The 21,123-nt window shown below is 38.8% G+C and overlaps 3 protein-coding genes across 8 annotated transcripts; 2 read left to right on the top strand and 1 right to left on the bottom strand.

The window, feature by feature from the left end:
• Window positions 1-322: 322 nt before the first annotated feature.
• LOC103950202 (subtilisin-like serine-protease S) lies at window positions 323-4,435 on the top strand. Its single transcript, XM_009361376.3, has 11 exons — window positions 323-833; window positions 911-1,005; window positions 1,157-1,254; window positions 1,343-1,501; window positions 1,855-1,966; window positions 2,056-2,584; window positions 2,662-2,756; window positions 2,850-3,092; window positions 3,176-3,290; window positions 3,381-3,567; window positions 3,696-4,435. The coding sequence occupies exons 1-11, from the start codon at window positions 738-740 to the stop codon at window positions 4,259-4,261; spliced, it is 2,295 nt and encodes a 764-aa protein (XP_009359651.1). The 5' UTR covers window positions 323-737; the 3' UTR covers window positions 4,262-4,435.
• A 167-nt stretch (window positions 4,436-4,602) lies between these two features.
• On the bottom strand, window positions 4,603-7,527 carry LOC103950203. Of its 6 annotated transcripts, none has more exons than XM_009361380.3 (3): window positions 7,341-7,527; window positions 5,997-6,325; window positions 4,603-5,214 (listed from the first exon to the last, which is right to left on the bottom strand). In XM_009361380.3, the coding sequence occupies exon 3, from the start codon at window positions 5,199-5,201 to the stop codon at window positions 4,770-4,772; it is 432 nt and encodes a 143-aa protein (XP_009359655.1). In that variant the 5' UTR covers window positions 5,202-5,214; window positions 5,997-6,325; window positions 7,341-7,527; the 3' UTR covers window positions 4,603-4,769. The 6 variants fall into 6 exon arrangements, with proteins under 6 accessions (XP_009359655.1, XP_009359654.1, XP_018503703.1 ...); XM_009361379.3 differs by having other exon boundaries at window positions 4,603-5,207; XM_018648187.2 differs by having other exon boundaries at window positions 4,603-5,195.
• A 2,900-nt stretch (window positions 7,528-10,427) lies between these two features.
• On the top strand, window positions 10,428-14,540 carry LOC103950204 (probable L-type lectin-domain containing receptor kinase S.5). The gene is made up of 2 exons (XM_018648188.2): window positions 10,428-11,924; window positions 13,398-14,540. Exons 1-2 carry the CDS (start codon window positions 10,589-10,591, stop codon window positions 14,243-14,245), a joined length of 2,184 nt encoding a protein of 727 aa, XP_018503704.2. The 5' UTR covers window positions 10,428-10,588; the 3' UTR covers window positions 14,246-14,540.
• The last annotated feature ends 6,583 nt before the right edge of the window (window positions 14,541-21,123 follow it).

Raw genomic sequence — 21,123 nt, 5'->3', positions numbered from 1 at the left:
GACACGTGAGGCAATTGATATAATAAAATTGAAGGTTAAAGTGAAACATGAATACAAGTTCTTGAGAACATTAGACTAACCCAAACTAACCTAAATTTCAAGAAGAGGAATTCAAACTCAGGTACATATGAAAAACACATCGCTTTAACAATGTAGCTATGTTCATATTCACATATTTTTACTGATTAATTAATTGAGTAGCACATCACATTTTGTACAAAAAATGGATCATTGACATCATAGCCTTTAGTAGTTGAGCATGTCTACAAAAAAGATATGGTCTAATCAATATAAACGGTGAGTAAACGATATGGTCTCATCAATCTAGACAATGTGATGATGATGATGGAGTGAGTTGCGTGAGCGAGTGCTACCTCAACTGTTATGTTTGCCGGCTTTTTATTCTTTCGCTTTTTCAACGGTCCGGGTTTCAGGGTTTCACTTTTTGAGGTTGGTTCTCTCTGGTTTTCCCACCGCTCACCCACTCACTCACACTCTCACCCCTGCCACTAATCTTGCCTTCAAGTTTTATCATCATCGGCGGTTGCTTTGTAACTGGGTAATTTTATGCAAAAGCAATCATTCCCTCTGTAAATAAAAAGAGCACACTAGTCCCTCCTTATAAAAAGCCATCTTCATCTTCTTCTTCCTCCCTCTCTTATCCAACTGTTTGGCTCCCTCTTCATATTTTCCTCTCTTTCGGGAAAGGAAATAAAAAAAGTGGGGCACTTGAGAAAATGGGGTCTTTTTGTTGTAGTGGGAGAATCAGCAGCATTCTTCTTCTGTTCTTATGTGTTCTTGCTGCTGAAATTAGCATTTGCCTTTCATCCAAGGTAAATTAAATTCTGGGATTCTTTAATTCTATGTTTTTCTGGTAGTTTTCAGTGATTTATTTTTCCTGGGTTTTTAGGTGTATGTTGTTTATATGGGAAGCAAAAATGGTGAGGATCCAGATGAGATTTTGACACAAAACCATGAAATGCTTGCTTCTGTGCACACTGGAAGGTCAGTTTTTTCAGAAAGTCCTTTCCATTTTTATTTCATTTAAATAAAAATCATGTGTGTGTGTCTATATATGTATGTGTATTTTACTGATTTGGGTTTGCTTGTTCATCTCTGATTGTGTTGGTGAATTGCATCCATGGTGTTTGAACAGTATGGAGGAAGCTCAGGCATCGCACATTTACAGTTACAGACATGGCTTCAGAGGCTTTGCTGCCAAGTTAACCGACCTCCAAGCTTTCCAAATTTCCAGTAAGTTCCCCAATCCACCTCTACGAATTACAATGTGAATAGAAATCCTTGACTTTGTGATTAAAACCATGGTAAATTGAATTCACAGAGATGCCGGGAGTTGTTTCGGTTTTCCCCAATTCGAAAAGAAGCTTGCACACCACTCATTCCTGGGATTTCATGGGCCTTTTGGGTGAAGAAACTATGGAGATTTCTGGGTATTCCACCAAGAACCAAGTTAATGTCATTGTTGGTTTCATTGATACTGGTAAGCACTGAGCTCCGAGCACTTTTTTTTTTTTTTTTACGATTATATTTACCAATTTACTCTTTCTTTTGTGCATCTAGATCTATAACACAATCTCTATTCAGTAAAATATGGTTGTTCAGTCAACTATCATTGATTCATGGCCCATTTGTTGACTTAAGTCCCTGTTTTGTTTATATTATAAGGCGTCTTATCTCCTCTCACATGACTCATGTGGCATGAACATGCCCCATCATTTTTGCTTTCTGTACACATGAATGCTTTTGGCCTGATTGAAGCTATTTATGACACTAATTGTTTAAAGGGAAATAAATATTTCTGTTAATAATATTATTATTCACTGTCACGAGCAGGAATTTGGCCTGAATCTCCAAGTTTTGATGACGCCAACATGCCTCCGGTGCCAGCCAGATGGAAGGGGCTTTGTCAATCAGGAGAAAAATTCACTGCTTCAACTTGCAACAGGTTGTTTCGTGGTTTGAATGGATTGTTTAGTTTGTTTCATGGACGTTTACAATTGGAAATCTCAAATGGTTAAAAACTTTTTTCCATAGGAAGGTGATTGGCGCTCGATACTATAAATCTGGTTATGAAGCTGAGGAAGAGTCAACAACCAGAGTGTCATTCAGATCACCAAGGGACAGCTCCGGTCATGGCAGTCACACAGCCTCTATAGCTGCTGGTCGGTATGTGTCAAACATGACTTATAAGGGATTGGCAGCTGGAGGGGCAAGAGGAGGTGCACCGATGGCTAGGATTGCAGTGTACAAGACATGCTGGAACTCTGGTTGTTATGACGTTGACCTACTAGCGGCCTTTGATGATGCAATCAGAGACGGGGTTGATATCATGTCTCTGTCTCTAGGTCCTGATGCTCCTCAGGGAGACTATTTCAGTGATGCCATTTCTGTCGGATCATTTCATGCTGCTAGGCATGGAATTTTAGTGGTTGCTTCTTCTGGAAATGAAGGAAACCCGGGTTCTGCAACAAATTTAGCCCCGTGGATGCTCACTGTTGCAGCAAGTTCAACAGATAGGGATTTCACTTCTGATATCATACTAGAAAATGGTGCTAATTTCACGGTAATTCTATCTACTTTATGTTTGAGAGATTTGTGCGTTATTTTCGCAAGCCTTATAAGTTCTGAATGCTTGATTAGGGTGAAAGTCTCAGTCTCTTCGAAATGAAAGCCTCAGCAAGAATTATTTCCGCCTCTGAAGCCAATGCAGGGTATTTTACTCCGTATCAATCCAGGTGAATCAAAAGGTACTTGGAAGTGAGTTCTGTTTAGATGTCGATGCATAGTGTGCTTAAGTCACACTTTCTCTACTACAATTTGTGTTGCAGTTACTGTTTAGAAAGTTCCTTGAATAGAACCAAGGCCAGAGGGAAGGTTCTGGTCTGTCGACATGCTGAGAGTTCAACGGAGTCAAAGCTCACTAAAAGTATGCTAGTGAAAAAAGCTGGTGGTGTCGGGATGGTTCTCATTGATGACGCAGATAAGGATATTGCTGTCCCATTTGTCATCCCTTCAGCTATTGTTGAACAGAGGATAGGGCATCATATTTTATCTTATATTAAACGCACACGGTTGGTCTTATAAACTAAAACATGAAGGTTCAAATTTTCTGTATTTGAGTTTTATGTTTAACTGATTCGACCATTGTGAACAGGAAACCCATGTCTCGAATTTTGCCCGCAAAGACTATACTGGGACTGAAACCTGCACCTCGTGTTACTGCGTTTTCTTCAAAAGGCCCCAATTCTTTGACACCGGAGATTTTGAAGGTAAATTATAACTGATGATCAGAAATCACAATGTACTGGCCTTGTAATCCATTATGTTATAGAAAACCTTATAACTATTTTGCTTTGTAGCCTGATGTCACAGCTCCTGGACTGAATATACTAGCATCTTGGTCCCCAGCAGCAGGGAATAAGCAGTTCAACATTCTTTCTGGTACTTCCATGGCTTGCCCACATGTAACAGGAATCGCTGCCTTGATCAAAGCTGTTTATCCATCATGGTCCCCAGCAGCTATTAGATCTGCAATCATGACTACAGGTATGATTTCATTAGCTGAAACTACACTAAACTTGCAGTCAGTTTAATTCTCAAACATAAAGTTTTCAAGTTATCCCACTTTGTGCCTAAGATTGTACCAAGGAATCTGACAACAAATGAAATTCCAGCTACTCTTCTGGATAAGAACCACAAACCCATCCTAGTGGACCCTGAAGGAAGAAGGGCTAACGCATTCGATTATGGCTCAGGCTTTGTGAACCCGAAAAGAGTCCTTGACCCCGGTCTTGTCTATGACGTGCATTCAGCAGACTACGTAGAATTCCTTTGTTCAGTTGGTTATGACGAGAAAGCAGTCCATCAAATCACGCAAGACAACAGTACATGTAAGCAGGCATTTCGAACAGCATCTGACCTGAATTATCCATCTATCACAGTGCCGTATCTTGTAGGTAACTTCTCGGTAACTAGAACAGTGACCAATGTTGGTAAGCCAAAGAGTATATATAAAGCTGTGGTGTCCTCACCCGTTGGAATCAATGTTACTATTGTCCCAAATCGATTAATCTTCAATAGGTTTGGCCAGAAGATACAGTTCACTGTAAACTTCAAGGTGGCTGCTCCACCATCGAAGGGATATGCATTCGGGTTCTTTTCATGGGTAAGTGGACGATCAAGAGTTACCAGCCCCCTGGTTGTCCGAGTTGCATATTCGAACTCAGGGCTGCTGAGATAACAACCCACAACCCGCCCCGAAAATTAGATTAGGACCTTTGTTATCCTTGCAGATAATAGAAACCGTACACAGTAAGAAAACAATGCAGAATTATTATCAGATTATCTGTAATTTTTGTGGGTGATATGAGATTATTTGTTAAACCAAGTATATCAAGGAAATATTTATTTGTTATTTTCTCCCTTCACTCTGGATTATAGCACAATTTCTTTGTTTTCGCTTCCTCCGGCATTTTCTGTATCCAACGGAGAGTCTGCTTTCGGTTCTGTGAATTGTAGAACGTAAATTTTTGCATTTGACGAATGAAATTTCTCTGACTAACAACATTAACACCAAACAAATACCGGCAGACAGTTGTAAACATATATCATTCATCTTTTCGAACATCGAAGTATGCCAAAGAAGTTTAACATTTAACACCACTCTTTAATCTTTGAGATCATACAGCATTACAATTTACAAGTGTGCAAATCAACCACAAAAACCGGTTATGATATCGAGAGATAAACTACGATAAATGCAATTCCGAAGGATCAACGAGGCCTTCTAACACAACAAGCTTGTCCAAAAGTGCATTCTTCTCGTCCTCAAGGGTCTTGACCTCATCTTCAACCGCTCTTAGATCGCTCCCCAAAGCAAAGCTCTCTTCCTCCAGCAGCAAATACTTGAGCCTCAGTGCACGGTACCCGCTTCCAGATGGGGAGGAGTCAGGCAACGAATCTGAGCTCAACCTCTCGGGCTGCTGCTGGAAGGATGGAGAAACTTCGTTCTTCATGTTTCTTTTGGTTCCTTTCTGCCCTGCTTTTACCGGAGGTGGAGAAGCCCCGTTCGCATCATTCCCTTGTTGCAAAAACAAGGGGCGCTTCTTGGTTGAGGGTTTCTTTTTCTTCAGCTTAGGAGTCGAAAACTCATCGGCCAGCGACATCTTCGGATCCTGCATTTATCACTAGATGCTGCAATAGTTGAATATCAGATTACCCGATGAACAAGACTACAAAATAATAAGAATATTATTAAACAAATTAGAATGTCAAAATGGCTATAAAACCTCAAGATGCTACATTGTGACGAACTTAGTCTACATAGCTACGAAGCATTATATTTATAGAGAACAAACTTAACCCTAATAATACCAGGCTAGGCCCAAACTAAACTTATAAGAAAACCCAAATAATATAATACCTAAAATACTAATATTTTTCAACAAGCCCCATCAAACTCATGACGGAATACGACATGCGTTTGCAAACAAGCAGATGCGGACTAGCTCCGTTAGGCAGACAAGCAAACTGAACTTGACTTGACCTGATTGGACTCGACTAGCGAACTAGCAAACTTGACTTGACTTGCAAAGTGATTCCGATTCTTACATGTTAATGTTGACAGTATGGAAAGAAATCACATGAGTGCTCCTCGTCACCAAACGGATGAGATTTTCATATCTCCGATGTACCAACAAACGAACGTCAACAAATTCTGGCAACTATCACTCGAGTGGTCAACACTCCAAGCACTCAAATAACAGTCACAAAACAATTCCAAACAGGCCAACAACTCATATGGACCTAAAAACAAACTTAACCATTTTTTCCCTTTGACCGTGTGGGCCTAAAGCAACATCACACAAATTTTTTTATTTCCTTTCTCTTTTTGCCTTTTTTTTCCCTTTCGTTGCTCCTTATTTTCTCTTTGTTTACTTCATGGTCCCAAACTAATCAAACAAGAAACACCATACCAATAGTCAGATCAACAAGGCACAGCAGATGCAACTTGGCAGCAAGAAAAATCAACAGAAGAAACAGGCAGCAGCGGTGGTGGTTTGGTTGCAGCAGCAAGAGACGCAGATCGTGAGGATGGTGGTGGTGCGTAGCAGGTCTGATGTGGGCGAGAGCAGCTGGCAGACAGGTGTGCGGTGGTGGTATGGATCTGGGTTGCAGTTTGCATCGGTACAGGCTTCAAGACGGTGTGATGCGAGTCCAGTATAACTGAACAAGTGTGGCAGATCTGATGCGGGTCACGATTCGAGTGGTGCAAGCATGGCAGGTTCGTGCAGGCGTGACCGGTCTACAAGGGACAGGAGTCACATAACATTATTTGTCAACAGAAATGCTGACAAACCGGCAATATGCGAATTGCAGCAGTGGGGTTCTAGTCTTCAGAGTGACGCGGTACCCGTGGCTTGGTGACTCAACTTCAGAGTTCTAGCAATTTCAATCTTTTTTTATTTTTTTTATTTTTTATTTTTACATATAACAAAACCCTAACTACTACAAGACTGACAAACCAACAAACATACATGACGAACTGATATGCAGCGGACAAACGGATGAACAAATTGATACCTACCCAGAACAGATTAAATTCCGAAGAATCGAATTTGCTCTGATACCAAGTTGAATATCAAATTACCCGATGAACAAGACTACAAAATAATAAGAATATAATTAAACAAATTAGAATGCCGAAACGGCTATAAAACCTCAAGAGGCTACATTGTGACAAACTTATTCTACATAGCTACGAAGCATTATATTTATAGAGAACAAACCTAACCCTAATACTACCAGGCTAGGCCCAAACTAAACTTACAAGAAAACCCAAATAATATAATACCTAAAATACTAATATTTTTTAACAGCAATCACCAGTACACAAAGGATGAATGCATTAGAACCCCTAGCAAATCCTCATTGGTCCCCAAAATCCTTCACAATTGAAAATTCAAATGCCAAAGGTTTCAACTTCAAATCACACCCTCAAAGCCTATAGTTTAACTCTGAGGAATTCCCAAATTTAACTAACTCCATGCAATTATACGAAAAACCCTAACCCTAAAAACCCAATTCAAGACATTAATCTTCATGCATATCTACAATAAAGCTACAATCTTTCTTCCCAGAAAAAGTAAAATCAACAAAAAACTGAATGAACCCTAAAATTCGAATTCCATCGACTTAATACATCAAATTTGGGAATTCAAATTCGAATTCGTTTCCAGCTGCGAAAAGTAACTGATTGAAGAATTGCAATCAACGGAAAGAGAAATAAGATTCCAACTAGGGGGTGGAGGAGGAAGTACCTGAAGACGAAGCTGTGAACTTGGGGGGTTTTCGGCACCGTTTTGCGTTTGGAGCGATTGCGTTTTGGGGCTTTGTTGTTTTTGCTATATAATGCTATCTGTGATCTGTGGGCGACTGTTTGACTCCACTATTGGGGTCGCCATGATTAAAGAAAGTCATGGTTTCTCTGGCTGGGAAGTCCTTTTCTTACTTGGATTGGATTTCTCTCGTTATTTTTTCGTTTTTCTTTTTATTTTCCAAAACCTCGTTTAATCCAATTATTTAGAAAAATTGGTTGTCCATGTATTTAACTAGTAAATGTACTATTTAGTACTATAGTTTAGTAATTTTAAGTTCGATTCTCGTAAAAAATGAATTTAAATCATATTATTACTAGTCTATCGTGCAATTAAGCTTACTTCTCTAAATAATATCAATTGTTAAAAAAATATATATGGTAAATGTCGGGATATTGGTCAGCAAAGTCATTATCAACAACTGTTTAAATGAAAACTCTAGGATGCTCTATGATGCTCCAAAATATTATCACCACGTAGAGTTAGATTTGTTAATGTTGTACAAACAAAAACTCATTAACTATTTCAAGCTTTTCTAAAAAAAAATTATTTATGGATTAGATCTTGATACAAGTTATCGGCACTTTGAAAACACGTATCATTTATTATTTTCTTAAAATTGAAAAAATAATACTTTTAAAATAAAGTCAAACGTCTTTTCATTTAGTCAAAGGCCAATATAAATTGGACTGGCTTCTCTGCGCTCCTAGTTCCTATACACTTTCATCCCTTCCTATTTAAGTCATGTCAACATTTTATATCACTATTGTTTTTTGTCTTATTATCTCTATAAAAAAATCAATATAAAATGTTGACGTGGCTTAATCGTAACCGCACAAAATATGAAGGATGGGAGTATATGGGAACTAGGAAGGTAGAGAAGCTGGGTCCATATACATTTTAAAAGGGTCATGAGTTACACGTGCAAATTCTTAAATAAGATTAATTACCTTAATCGGCTAAAAATTTGTTTGCATTAAGACCCCATTTGGTATTGTTTTTTTCATTAAAAATTGCTTAATTTTAAAGTTAAGCAGTAAAAAAATATTTGGTAATAATAAAATATCCTGCTTATTTTAAAAGCAATGGGTTCTAGATAGCAGCTTTTAAAAGCAGTCTGTAGGTTGCTTTTAAAAACTGCTTTAATAAAAAACAGAGTTGGGTCTTTAATAATTATTTTCAATTGTTGTAATACCTTCATTAATTTTTTTTAAAGGACATTGTTTAGCCTTCCACACACATTTTATCCCTTAGAGAATAAGGTAAACATTACCACCTACCACTGCAAATACTAACTTTACACTATCACCGCCATTACAACCACTATTTTTTTCACCACCATTGCCATAACCACAACCTCCACCACTGTCATCACTACCCTCATTGGCCATAACCACAACCTCCACCACTATCATCACTACCATCATGTCACCACCATCACTATCGCTGTCGCCACTACTACCATTGCCACCACCACTACTACCACCATAGATGCCGTCATCGCCACCACCACCACCATTACCACAACCGCCACCATTACTACCACAATTGTCATTACCACCATCATTGCAGCCATCGCCGACACCACCATACCGCAACCACCACCACTGCCACCGCCCTACCACCATTGTTACCTTTCCAACCCAACCAACACTTCCCACTATTAGCACCACCATCATTACCACCCCTGATGTTGTCACCCCCACTCCTATTACTATGCTCATTTGTCATTGTATACAATTATATCACTTTTATATTAAATTATACCAAATGCTTTTGCACTGCTTTTCATACTCACAACACTTTTAAAATTCAGTTAACCAAACGCTTATCAGCTTTATTTTATATCTGATTATTCTTAACGCACAACAGAAGTAAATTTTTTTTAAAAGCACAAGAATCTCAAACTGATCCTAAATCACAATAAAAGTAATAATTCAAATTAATCTAGATCATCTAATGATCGCAGCATGGAATAAATTTTTCACATGATCATGTGTTATTACTAATTAATCAACTTGAAAAAATTATTAATAAACGACAAAGTCAACATTTGATAAACCCAGAATAAAAGCAAATTAATATAACATTACTCAACAATATGACTGTCTTGTCGAAAAATTGAATGAAAATTGCATGAGATGAAGTTGGAAAGAATTTAACCATAACAATACAAAAGAGAAAACAAAAAGACAAACCTGTCCATGTTACATGTACATCAAAGTTAAAAAATTAGGTGGCTAGATAAGGAAGAGCGCCTCACGCTGCGGCTGACCCATTGCTAGATAAAGCTAAAAAATGGTTCAAAGAATCTAATCCTCACTTTCTAAAAAACATATAAAAATATGACCTATTTGTCGATTTGTTTTAGAATTTGTATGTAACTGTCAATTTTCTTTTCAAACTTTAAATTTAGTCAATTACAACTCTGAATTTTTATAAAAAATCAATTTCTCCATGGTGTTAGATTTTGAAATTTTAAAATTTTAATCTAATTTTTCATCCATTTTGATCAGCGGACAACACATGCAACTAGATGAAAGCGAAAAGGTAATTTTGTTTAGGTAAATTGGATGCAAAGCCAATGCTTTGAAACACTGATTGGACTCCCATAGCTAATTCAAATAGAAAGTGTACAAAATCAACTAGTGGAAGAGAAAGAGAAGGAGAAGAAGAAAAAAGTAATATGTTGTCCACGTTTGAGATAAAATTACTTTATTGTCTTCAAACGTTTGTCATGTGATCAAAATGCATAGAAAATTAGATGAAAATTCCAAATTTTAACGATAAGGGAGAAATAAAAGTTTGGAGAAGTAATTGGTTAAAATAAAAATTAGGAGAAAATTAGCAACTCTTCATAAACTCTGGATGAAATCGATAAATAACTTAAAAAATATTGACTCTTGATTAATTGATTAAAATTTTAATTAAAAGGGTCAATTAATTCTTTCTCAAAAAAAAAAAAAAAAAGAAAAAAAGTCAATTAATTGACTGGAAATTTCAAATTTATAACACGGAATCGGCAACCGAAGGTTCAAAAAACTCATCGAATTCGCAGGAACAAAAAAAACCAATAAAAAATTGAAAATTGTAAACAAATAAAGAGATGTGCATTTGCTGAAGAACTATAGTCAGTTAATTACAGCTGTATACGATCTCTCTCCCTTTGCAATCGTCTCATACAATTTCACATGAGCGAGCGTGCAACGACGTCGTCGTCTTCTTCTTCCAGCTGCCACATGAAGCTGAAGCAGCTGACAGCCGGTGCGACGGCTCTCCTGCTGCTTCTGCTGCTGCCGGCAGCTTTCTCCGATACTGACACCCTCAGTACGTCTCAAAACGAGTTCGGCCCCTTCGACCAATCGTATTACAACAAGTTCGCGGTGCTCCTGCCGGCGACGATCAGCAACCAGGCGCTCCAGATCACGCCGGACTCCGCCGGAAACTTCACCCTCTACAACCGCTCAGGTAGAGTCTTCTACAACCAATCTTTCACGCTCTGGAAAGATTTGGATTCAGATTCTCCCGATTCCGCAGCAAACGAAAGCCACGTGGCGTCTTTCAATTCGTCGTTCCTGATTAACGTCTTTCGTCTCAACGGCTCCGCCGTCCCAGGCGAGGGCCTGGCGTTCCTCATCGCGCCGGATATGACCCTCCCGGAGGCCAGCGACGGTCAGTACCTCGGTTTGACCAACGCCACCACCGACGGAGACCCCAACAACCACTTCCTCGCCGTCGAGCTCGACACATTTAAACAAGATTTCGACCCGGACGACAACCACATGGGCATCAACATCAATTCAATCCGGTCCAACAAGACCGTTTCGCTCTCGGATGTGGATATCCAAATCGCGCCTCCCGGTACCCGATTTTACATGGTCTGGATCGAATACGGCGGCGAGTCGCACCAGTTAGACGTTTATATGGCCGGGCAAGACGGGGACCCGCAGACCGGGTTCGTTATCCGGCCCAGGCCCACAAGCCCAGTCCTAACCGCCAATCTCAACCTCAAGGACATAGTGAAACAGAAATCCTATTTCGGTTTCGCCGCGTCGACCGGGAGCGCGATCGAGCTCAATTGTGTGTTGAGATGGAATCTGACGGTGGAGCTTCTGCCAGGTGGCAATGGTGGGAATACTAATAAGGGGTTGAAGATTGGGCTGGCGGTGGGTGTGCCCGCTGTGGCGCTGTTGCTGTTGGCCCTGGGCGGGTTGGGGTATTATTTGTACAAGCGGCGGAAGGCGGCGGCGTCGGACGAGAATATTTTGGGGGCGCTCAAGAGTCTTCCGGGCACTCCGAGGGAGTTTAGTTTCAAGGAATTGAAGAAGGCGACGAACAATTTCGACGATAAGCACAAATTGGGGCAAGGCGGATTTGGGGTGGTGTATAGAGGTGTGCTGCCCACTGAGAACATGGAGGTGGCGGTGAAGAAATTTTCCCGGGATAATCTCAAGGGCAAGGACGACTTTTTGGCTGAGCTCACCATTATCAACCGGCTCCGGCACAAGCATCTCGTCCGATTACTCGGTAAGTCACCATTCTTCTTAAATATTAATTTATTTAGACATGACCCCGTTAAGAGCATTTCAGCTAAACGTAAAAAAAGATTTGGATCCCATTCGGATCCAAATTGAGAAGATCGTAGAGATCTTCACAACTTAGTTATTCATCATGCGATCATAAATTATTTAATTTTTTTTATTTAAAATTAAATACAATTAGTACCTGACGAAAACTGATCGTACGATGTACGATGAACAAGTACAATAGATGACTTAAAATAAAATATCAAAACTCATTATTTATGAGACTCAAATTTAACAAGTGAAAATAAATACTTACTAGCATTACACTGCAAAGAAATGCTAAAAAGACTATCTCAAATTTGAGATTCTAAAAAAAATGAGACTTTCTATAAATTCATTGACATTTTATGTTTTTTGCATAATGTTTTATAATGTTAGCACATAAATTAACCTTAAAACATAATATGGTAAAGAGTTCATAAGTAGTTCCATTTTGTTAAAGTCTCCTTAACATTTCTCTACAATGCATTTTCGCGTAATACTAATACGTATTAAATTTTGCTTGCTTCCATCATCAATCATGTAAGAACAATTATTAATATGATAAGTGATAACATGTCATAATCAACATGAAACTTGCATGAACAACACTAGTGATTTAATTAAGGCTTTATTCTTTGTCAATGACTTAATTAAGGCTTAAGATTTATTTGTTTGGTTGGTTTACCCAATTATAAATTAATTTATTCGATATAAAATAAATAAATTCACTAACAATAATCCTAGGTGGATAGGCGTATATAAATTATTATTTAGCGGCTCCTGAAAACAGCCTGAATCTAGTCAAACAAATAAATCCTAAGCCTATGATAAAGTCTGAACTATCACCCAACAAGGGAGGACCCATATTCGCTGGTGTACGCCACGTCGTTTTCTGCTCTTCTAGCATAGTAAAGAGATTTTTTAATGTACCAAAAATATGTCATAATATATTGCGTGTTTTTATTTAAATAATAAAATTTTTATGTTAAAATATTAATAATATAAAAAATAAAAAATTTCATCACTTATATAATGACAAATCAGCCGCGATTGCCACCTACCGAATCTGTTATGCCAATTAGGACCGAGGAATATGTATTTAGCACGTGGGCATGCCAATTCTCAACAGTCAACATTCAACTAACAACCGAAAGAAAACTAGAACAATAGTTTGGCAGGTCAAATCCATCTTTGGATTTATAAAATGTACAGTCAGTGACTTTATTATGTGTCTTGTCTTACAAGACAACTCTATCGACATTTTTTTTTTTATAAGTTATTTCAAAGGTCGCAGTTCGATATTTAAAGTAATTAAAATTGTAGATGATACTAATCAAAATATGTAATGGCCAAATGTATTGCTCTCTTTGTTTGATATGGTCAAACTTTGGTACGACTTGTTATATTTTAACAAGTAGTTACAAATATGCAGGATGGTGCCACAAAAATGGAATGCTACTCATAGTCTACGAGTTCATGCCCAACGGCAGCTTGGACAACCACCTGTTTGGCGAGACGGAAAATGCAACCCTAGGCTGGAGCCAGAGGTACAATATCGTTGCCGGAGTAGCCTCCGCCCTACACTACCTCCACAATGAGTACGACCAACGAGTTGTCCATAGAGACCTAAAAGCCAGCAACATAATGCTAGACTCCAACTTCAACTCCCGCCTTGGGGACTTTGGCCTTGCGCGTGCCCTAGACAACGAGAAGACCTCGTACGCTGAGCTCGAGGGTGTTCAGGGCACGATGGGGTACATAGCCCCCGAGTGTTTCCACACGGGGAAAGCCACGTGCGAGTCCGATATTTACGGATTCGGGGCCGTGCTCCTAGAAGTCGTGTGTGGTCAACGTCCGTGGACCAAAATGGGAGGGTTCCAATTCATTGTGGATTGGGTTTGGTCGTTGCACAGAGTAGGGCGCGTGCTGGATGCCGTCGATGAGAGGCTGGGAAATGATTACGTGGCGGAGGAAGCCAAGAGGCTTTTGCTTCTTGGGCTGGCCTGCATGCACCCGATCGCGGGCGAGAGGCCCAAGACGCAAACTATTATCCAAATTATTTCCGGGTCGGTTCCCGTGCCCCAGGTCCCACCCTTTAAACCCGCTTTCGTGTGGCCCTCCAGCAATATGCCTGAGGGAGTGAGTACCGAAGCAAACACAGTGAATACGACGTCGTCCTGGCCCCTTGAGATATCGGTGGCAGATACTTCTGACTGGACCCCGCGCTACGACAGCCAGGATAGCAATGGAGGAACAAGACAACGTAGTGACAGCTTCTAGATTTAAGATCCTTGTTTTGTCGTCAGTCCCACATTCTCCCATTTTTCCTTTTTTTTTTTTTTTTGTTAAAAAAATTATCTTTGTTTTTCGCTTGAGGAATTTCATAGTTTGTAAATTTTGTTAATATTAAATGTATAGATCTTAATTTTATATTCCTTATGAATCATGTAATAGAAGTGTACAATTTAAGTTTGGAAAGCTGTGCGATTAGTGCATACTGATCACTACTTCTTTGTGAATTACGAGTTAATGTATTGCCTTAATCTTTCTTTGTGGTGGGTGTAATTATTTACAATTTCAAAGTCTTCGAGAGATGATTATACAAATAGAGATATATTTTTTTGTGGTCCATCGAATCCATCACGTCAGATTACATAATAAGTGTTGTAGATACAAATAAACATATTCCAACCGACATCAATCTTCCCCTCAATACAGGTACGACCCGCCTTCAAAACCAAATTATTTGGTTGATTGATCACTCTAAGATCCAAACCATGTCATCATTGTTCTCTCAACGACAATCCCAATGCTTCTAACAAATTGTAAAATTGTGGTTTAACCAGTTCAATTAGGCAACAATTTGTAACAAACTCCGGCGGAGCTTCCAGTACTACTGCTTCCTTCTTCGGTCCCAAGAGGAATGTAGCGATCGAGACTCGAACAGTTGCCTCCCTGCCTTGTGCTCTATGCTTCACATTGCACAGCCTCCCATTGCTCCATGCCTTGATACAAAATATTAATATAAGCGACTATGCATAAACAAAACTCGTTACAAATTATTAATTAAAAAAAATGTAGAGCTGAAGAGACACTAAATAGACAATAAAGTACCTAAGCAACATCTTGGAGATTGATGAGGAGAGTGCCTAGACAAGGACCAACTGCTACGAAGGCGCCGGATTTGTCCATCTCTTCCAACCCACCGACATTTTCATCGTCTTGAAGAATGGTTAGAAATCCTGAGTCTGTGTGGAATTGTACACCAAAGAATCCAACTGATTCAGGAGTGAGGTTGTACTTGTTTATCCTAAACTGATAGGGCCATCCCTTGAGCAATATTTTTTTGTGTATGTAAACAGCAACCTGTAATCTTTTCTATCTATATTGTACAAATTAAACATTTCGTTTATAAGCCTTCTTTTCAATGATGTTCATATTTTGTGATGCTATATTTACATCTTCTGGACATCGAGCTGGATATAGTTTCAGTTGAGAACCACAGTTGTTTTGAGTTGGCATGCAACCAAAGTTTTGGTAAGCCTTCTTTTCTCCATGTGCCCCATTTCTTTATTTATTCTTTTTCTTATTTGGGTATTTGATTTATAAATAAATTTTACATTTAAATTTTCTTTTTATCACTGCAGATTTTGTCTCTATAATCAGATGTTACATGTCGCTGTCTCATTTCATTCTTCTTTTCTTTTAGGAACAGCTGATGTTTCAATTTTGACCTTTTGTTCAGGGTATTACTTTAGTCTAAAGTAGGAGGGGAAATCGCACTATTCATATGAACAGTGTTTTGGACCACATTTCAGTTTATTTACGAGGCTGCCACTGGCTCTCTCTGCCGCTGATCTTCATGCCGCGTGTTGATAATCGTGGAAAGGCAGGGGTGCGATGGTCGTTTTAGTCTGTGGGGTTTCGAACAGATTGGGTGGGTTAGAGACTTTCATTTCCTTTCTTTCTGAGCTGAGAGAGAGAGAGAGCGAGCGAGCAGAGGGAGAAGAGAGAGAGGGAGGGAGGGGGAGAGAGATAGGGATTGGTGAGAGGAAGGCATGTGGCTTGCAGGCAGACAGAGTCACGGGGGGTGTACGATTCGAGGGAGAGAAAGAGAGAGGATTGAGTGGTGATGCTCGATTTGGGAAGAGAAAGAGAGAGACAGGGAGAGCGCGATTTTGGGGTTATGCGACGGCGGGAGAGAGGGCGAGGATTGTTGCATCCGTGTCACTCAGAGTGGGTTGCGAGAGAGTGAGAGTTCTGCCTTCTAGGGTTTGAGAGTTGGTTTCGAGAAAGTGAGGGGGCCTAAGTGGGGGTAAGGCTCGGGCTGGGTTTATGGAATGGGGCTGGATTAGTTACAGACAGAGAAGCGGTGGAGGGTGTGGAATGTCAGGGAGAGGAAGGGAGAGGGAGGTCTGCCAAAAAACGTGGGTTGCAGAGCTACAACAAGGGAGATGGGCGTGGATTGGCAGGGAGCGGAAGGGAGAGGGAGGAGTGAGGCTTGCAAAAAGGGGGTTGGATTGATTTTTCCTCCTCAAATCAATGGTTGGTGTCGGGATTGAGGGGTGGGTCGAAAGTGGGCATGGTTGTGAGGGAGAGAGGGATGGCAGAGACAGAGGTCATGGAGTTGGGCGTGGGAATTCCACAAATCAGTGGTGTTAATATCAGCAATGAGCATTACTGGGATGTGAGTTCTCTCAACCTTTTGATTAATTTTTTATATTTTGGCTTTTTATTAAGCTAAGTAAATGTTTAATTTCCATTTGAAAACTTGGGGAATTCTAGGTATATTGTTTATGGAAGAAGCTCTGTCTCAAACGATCCCTCGATCTCTTCTCCCCCGCATATGGCGAACTTCCTCCTCCCTCCTCCCGACCCTGAGAGGTACTGTCGTTGCCTATACTTTCTGTAATTTTTGGGGTTCGTGAAATTATTGAGTTGAATGTAGTTTTTTTTTTTGTTTGAAAATTTGTGTTTTAATTGTTGCTCACTCCTTTTTTTTTTCCTTGCAGTAAAAGACTTAGCATGAGCCACAAGGTTAGTGAAATTATAAAGTTGAAATTGTTAGTGTTTTTCTTTTGTTTTTTGTGAACTATAAGCTTTGTGAAATTATTGAGTTGAATGTCGTTTTTTTTGTTTGAAAATTTGTGCGTTAATTGTGCTCACTCTTTGTTTTTTCTTTGCAGTAAAACACTTCGCATGAGCCACAAGGTTACTGAAATTATAGATTTGAAATTGTTAGTGTTTTTCTTTTCTTTTGTTTTTTTTTTTTTTTTTGTTTTTTGATTTTTGTTTTTTTAATTATAACCTTTGTGAAGTTATTGATTTGAAGAATGTTGTGTTCGAATGAAAATTTTGATTTGAATTATTAGATAAGCATGGAGTATGTAGGAATTCAACCCAAAGCTAGCCAAAAACTGCCTCGCCGGGCTGAGTCTGGTGCACCGGGAAGTGGTTCTGAATGACTTTCTGATGCCCTTGCCTTTACAGGTATTATTTGTTCTAATTGAAATTTCTAATAAGCAGTTAGAAGTAGGGAAGTTATACCTTATTGTTTTGTGGAAGTTAAGTCTATCTGGGTATTCTATATTGCCACTGTAACATGCTTAAGCTATTTTGTTAGTTGTAATATCATGTGTGTCATGAAGATTCTAAGGAAATGTAGATGGGTGGAGAACGCTTTGGTTGTTGGTCCATCTAGGAAACCGTGAGTAGTTTCTTGCTTGCAGGTGTATTAATGGTTGTTTTCGTGTTTATTTAATATATCTATGTTGCACATGTTTCAGCTTATGCCTTTTCCCATATATATTTGTGCCTATTGATTTGGTGACTCTAGCTTTGCAATTTGCAGGGATGACGAGTCTACACACAGGGACGAAGGCCGAGTCGACTCACCAATGACTCTACGAGTTCGAAAATCTGTGAAGGTACATATAGCATGATGTTAAATTTACGCAATTTTTTTATTTTGAATTAGTTCAGAGTTTTTGGGGTTTTTACTGTTCAATAGAGCGGTAGTTAAAGAAGACATCTTTGTGTCCGTACAGTTGGTTGGAAATGAAAATTGCCCTGCATTAGTTGTTAATTAAGCAAACTGTATGTAGGCTTTTAATCATATTGGTTGTTTTGGAATTTCGTAAAAGATTTTTTGTATTTTTATAGGTTGGAGCACCAGGAACGTGATACTCAGTCTAAAATCTGAACACAGTGAAGAACTAAAGCATATCTAACTGCAAGCTGAAAACGAATTGAGAGAGGTTCAAATAAATATCTTTGAATTAAGTTGGAACTGCTTATTTAACTAGAGTGTTATATGCTTACGTTACAAACCAGTTTATCATTTTCATAGAAAGCAACTTCAATGAGGAGCGAACATGAGGCTGAGCTGACAGGTTTACGGCTTCAGCATGAAGATGAGTGTGAGAAGATGCAGGATGAATTAGATCTTCAAAAGTCTAAAGTACATATCTACCATTAAATAATTGATATTTTTGTACCTTTTACTTACGGAAGAGGGCATTACTGCAAATGCAGTGGAGAGTTTTGGTAATAAGCCACAAGAGGACCAAGAAGTGAATTCAAAGGTTGGCTTTATAATAGATAACTCTCTCTCTCTCTCTCTCATATCCACAAACACAGATTAAATTACTATAAGTTGTTTAGTTGCAGTTTATTTACTCCACTAATAAAGAATTTGTTAAATTACTATAAGCTATTTAAATTTTAAATGTTTTATTTCGATTTGAAAATTTGGGAAGTTCTAGGTATGTTGTTTATGGAAGAAGCTCAATCTCAAATCCCTCAAACGATCTCTCAGTTGCCACTTTGTTTTCGTAAGTTGTGGAACTTGATTTTCTCTATTCGTTGTTGTTGAAGTAGCTAAGTCTTGAAGCTAAAATGTTGAAAGCCAAAAACATGTAGACAGGGGCAAGATTTGTGTGAACTACTGATTGAGTCTGCATTCAATTGTAACTTTTCATGCAGTTACATGCTGATGAAATAGAATTCAATTTTTTTATTCCCTTCTTTTTTTTTAAATGCAATTACATTTATATGATGATTTACAGCGTATATTCATCTTTTAGTTTCTAATTCTTCATGCAGTCTAAGCCATGAAGGATTTGATAAACCCACAATTGATAACAATGTGTAGTGGCACCAACGGTTTAGGAGATCTGGTTTAGGTTTTGCAGAGAGAGAGAGAGAGTGAGAGATAGGGAGTGTTCGAGAGAAATGTGGGAGGATTTAGGCGAGGGATTTCAGGGATTTGTTTAGGGTTTCTTTTCTGCGATTTGCAGACAGAGAGATGGGACAAGGGTAAGAGAGAGAGATGGGAGGATTTTCTGCGAGGGTAAAGGGAACAGAAAAAGCATTTCGTTTTCCATTTGTTTCCTCAAACCCTTGGGATTTCTGAGATTGCAAAGAGAGAGAAATGGGGGTGTCCGTTAGGTCCCCTTTAATTGTCACTTTTGTGATTTGTCCACCCTTGATTGTTGTGTGATTCATTCTCACAAACGTTCTATGCACAAGGTTTCGTATTCTTCCTTCCTTTTAATTTTGATACTTTTGTGCTTAATTTCTGTTTTATTATTTGGTGATTAGATTAACAGACCTTGGCTATTTTGGTATAATAATTTCACATCGCGTGTTACCCTTTTGCATCACCTTAATTGTTCATCAGATGCTAACTTTTAATTATGTCTTCTTTGAGTCAGTCTCCATCTGGTACATTTGTCCATCCTTCTGGAGTGGAGCACTATCTTTCTGACAGCATAAATGCTCTGAGAAACTGCTATGGAGACAAACAGTTGTTTACTCCGTTCTAGGTATGTTTTTCCTTAGTATTTTAGAGGGATTCTTAACTATTCCCCATTGTAATCTTTACCTTTGTATTTGTCTCTCTCAAAAGACGATGAGAGTAGCAACTGTTGCAAAGCAAATTCTCAGATGTATCTAAGCATATACATAGATTGGACAAAAACCGAATCTTAAATTGGGGCAGTGTATGTGAATGCATGCAGTGTGGTTAGGTTCATTCCCGCATGGGTTTTCGTCTTCTTTTCGTTAAATCGTTAGGTTCATTCCCACATGGGAGAGGTGTGTGTTTTTGCCATCAAACTGGTAGAGACGGATCTTAATCAAATACCATGCCGTAGTGTTATTTGGTTTGCATCTATGGAACTATATATTTACTTTGTTGTTGTTGACGGCTTCGCATGTTCTTTCCAGATAATGCTGCCTTTTTGGATTTCGTATGAGTGTCCTGCGTCGGTTCTAGACGATCAAAAGAGGGATGATCGCTGTCATTCGGACTGCGGGCGTCCACTTCAAAATCCTGGTAAACACGTCATTTTCTTGATTTTAGGCCATGCAAAATTCATGGTGAAAAAACTGAGCTCATGTCGTTGGTTTGTGCCTCTGTCCTATTTCTTATTTATTTATTTTATCAATCCTTTTCCTTCTTGGTTCTATTTGTAGCTGCTGGTTCCGATATTTCGTTGTCCTATCTGTGCATGATATCAGTGCTGCCACTTTTCATATTCTTATCAATGCTTACATCTTCACTCTTTTCCTTCTGTTTCGTTTGCTTAACATGGTTTCGGCTTTCTGAGATTGTGTGTTTGATTAACATTTGATCGTATGGTGTTAGAATTTAAATTTGATTGGTTTTTTAAACCAAGATTGTGCGTCCTTTGATGTGGATAAATTCTGCCGCCCAAGATTTTGGTCTCTGGATTTTTCATGGTGTTATTTTTATGGCATAATCCATTGGTGTCGTGTGCATTTTTTATCAACAATAATAAGCTTTTTCTTAGTATTGCAAACAAGTTTTCTTATAATTGAAATATTTGAAATCCCTGGTCTATAATCCTCTTGATTCATGGTTTTAACGCCTCCTGATAAAATAACCACAACGTTATCACTTCTTTCATCAGATAGATTTAAACATTCTATCCATTATTGAGTTTCTTTAACGAGTCTCACCCATTTGTCATAAAATTAGATGAGGTGACTTCATACCATCTCAGAGTATTGTCGGAATATAATATGATATTTGATTGTTTCTATTTTTTTTTCCCACGAGTCCCAATTTGTATTTGAAACAATGTCTAATAAACTTACCAGATCTTCATCGCTTATCATACTATTACAGGTTT

Source organism: the organism of the source record quoted next, unplaced genomic scaffold (genome assembly GCF_019419815.1).
Source record: "Pyrus x bretschneideri cultivar Hongxiangsu unplaced genomic scaffold, Pyrus_bretschneideri_v1 Contig1, whole genome shotgun sequence".
Classification (NCBI taxonomy): domain Eukaryota; kingdom Viridiplantae; phylum Streptophyta; class Magnoliopsida; order Rosales; family Rosaceae; genus Pyrus; species Pyrus x bretschneideri.
The sequence above is the reverse complement of the archived record's forward strand: the minus strand, read 5'-3'. Positions and strand labels throughout refer to the sequence as shown.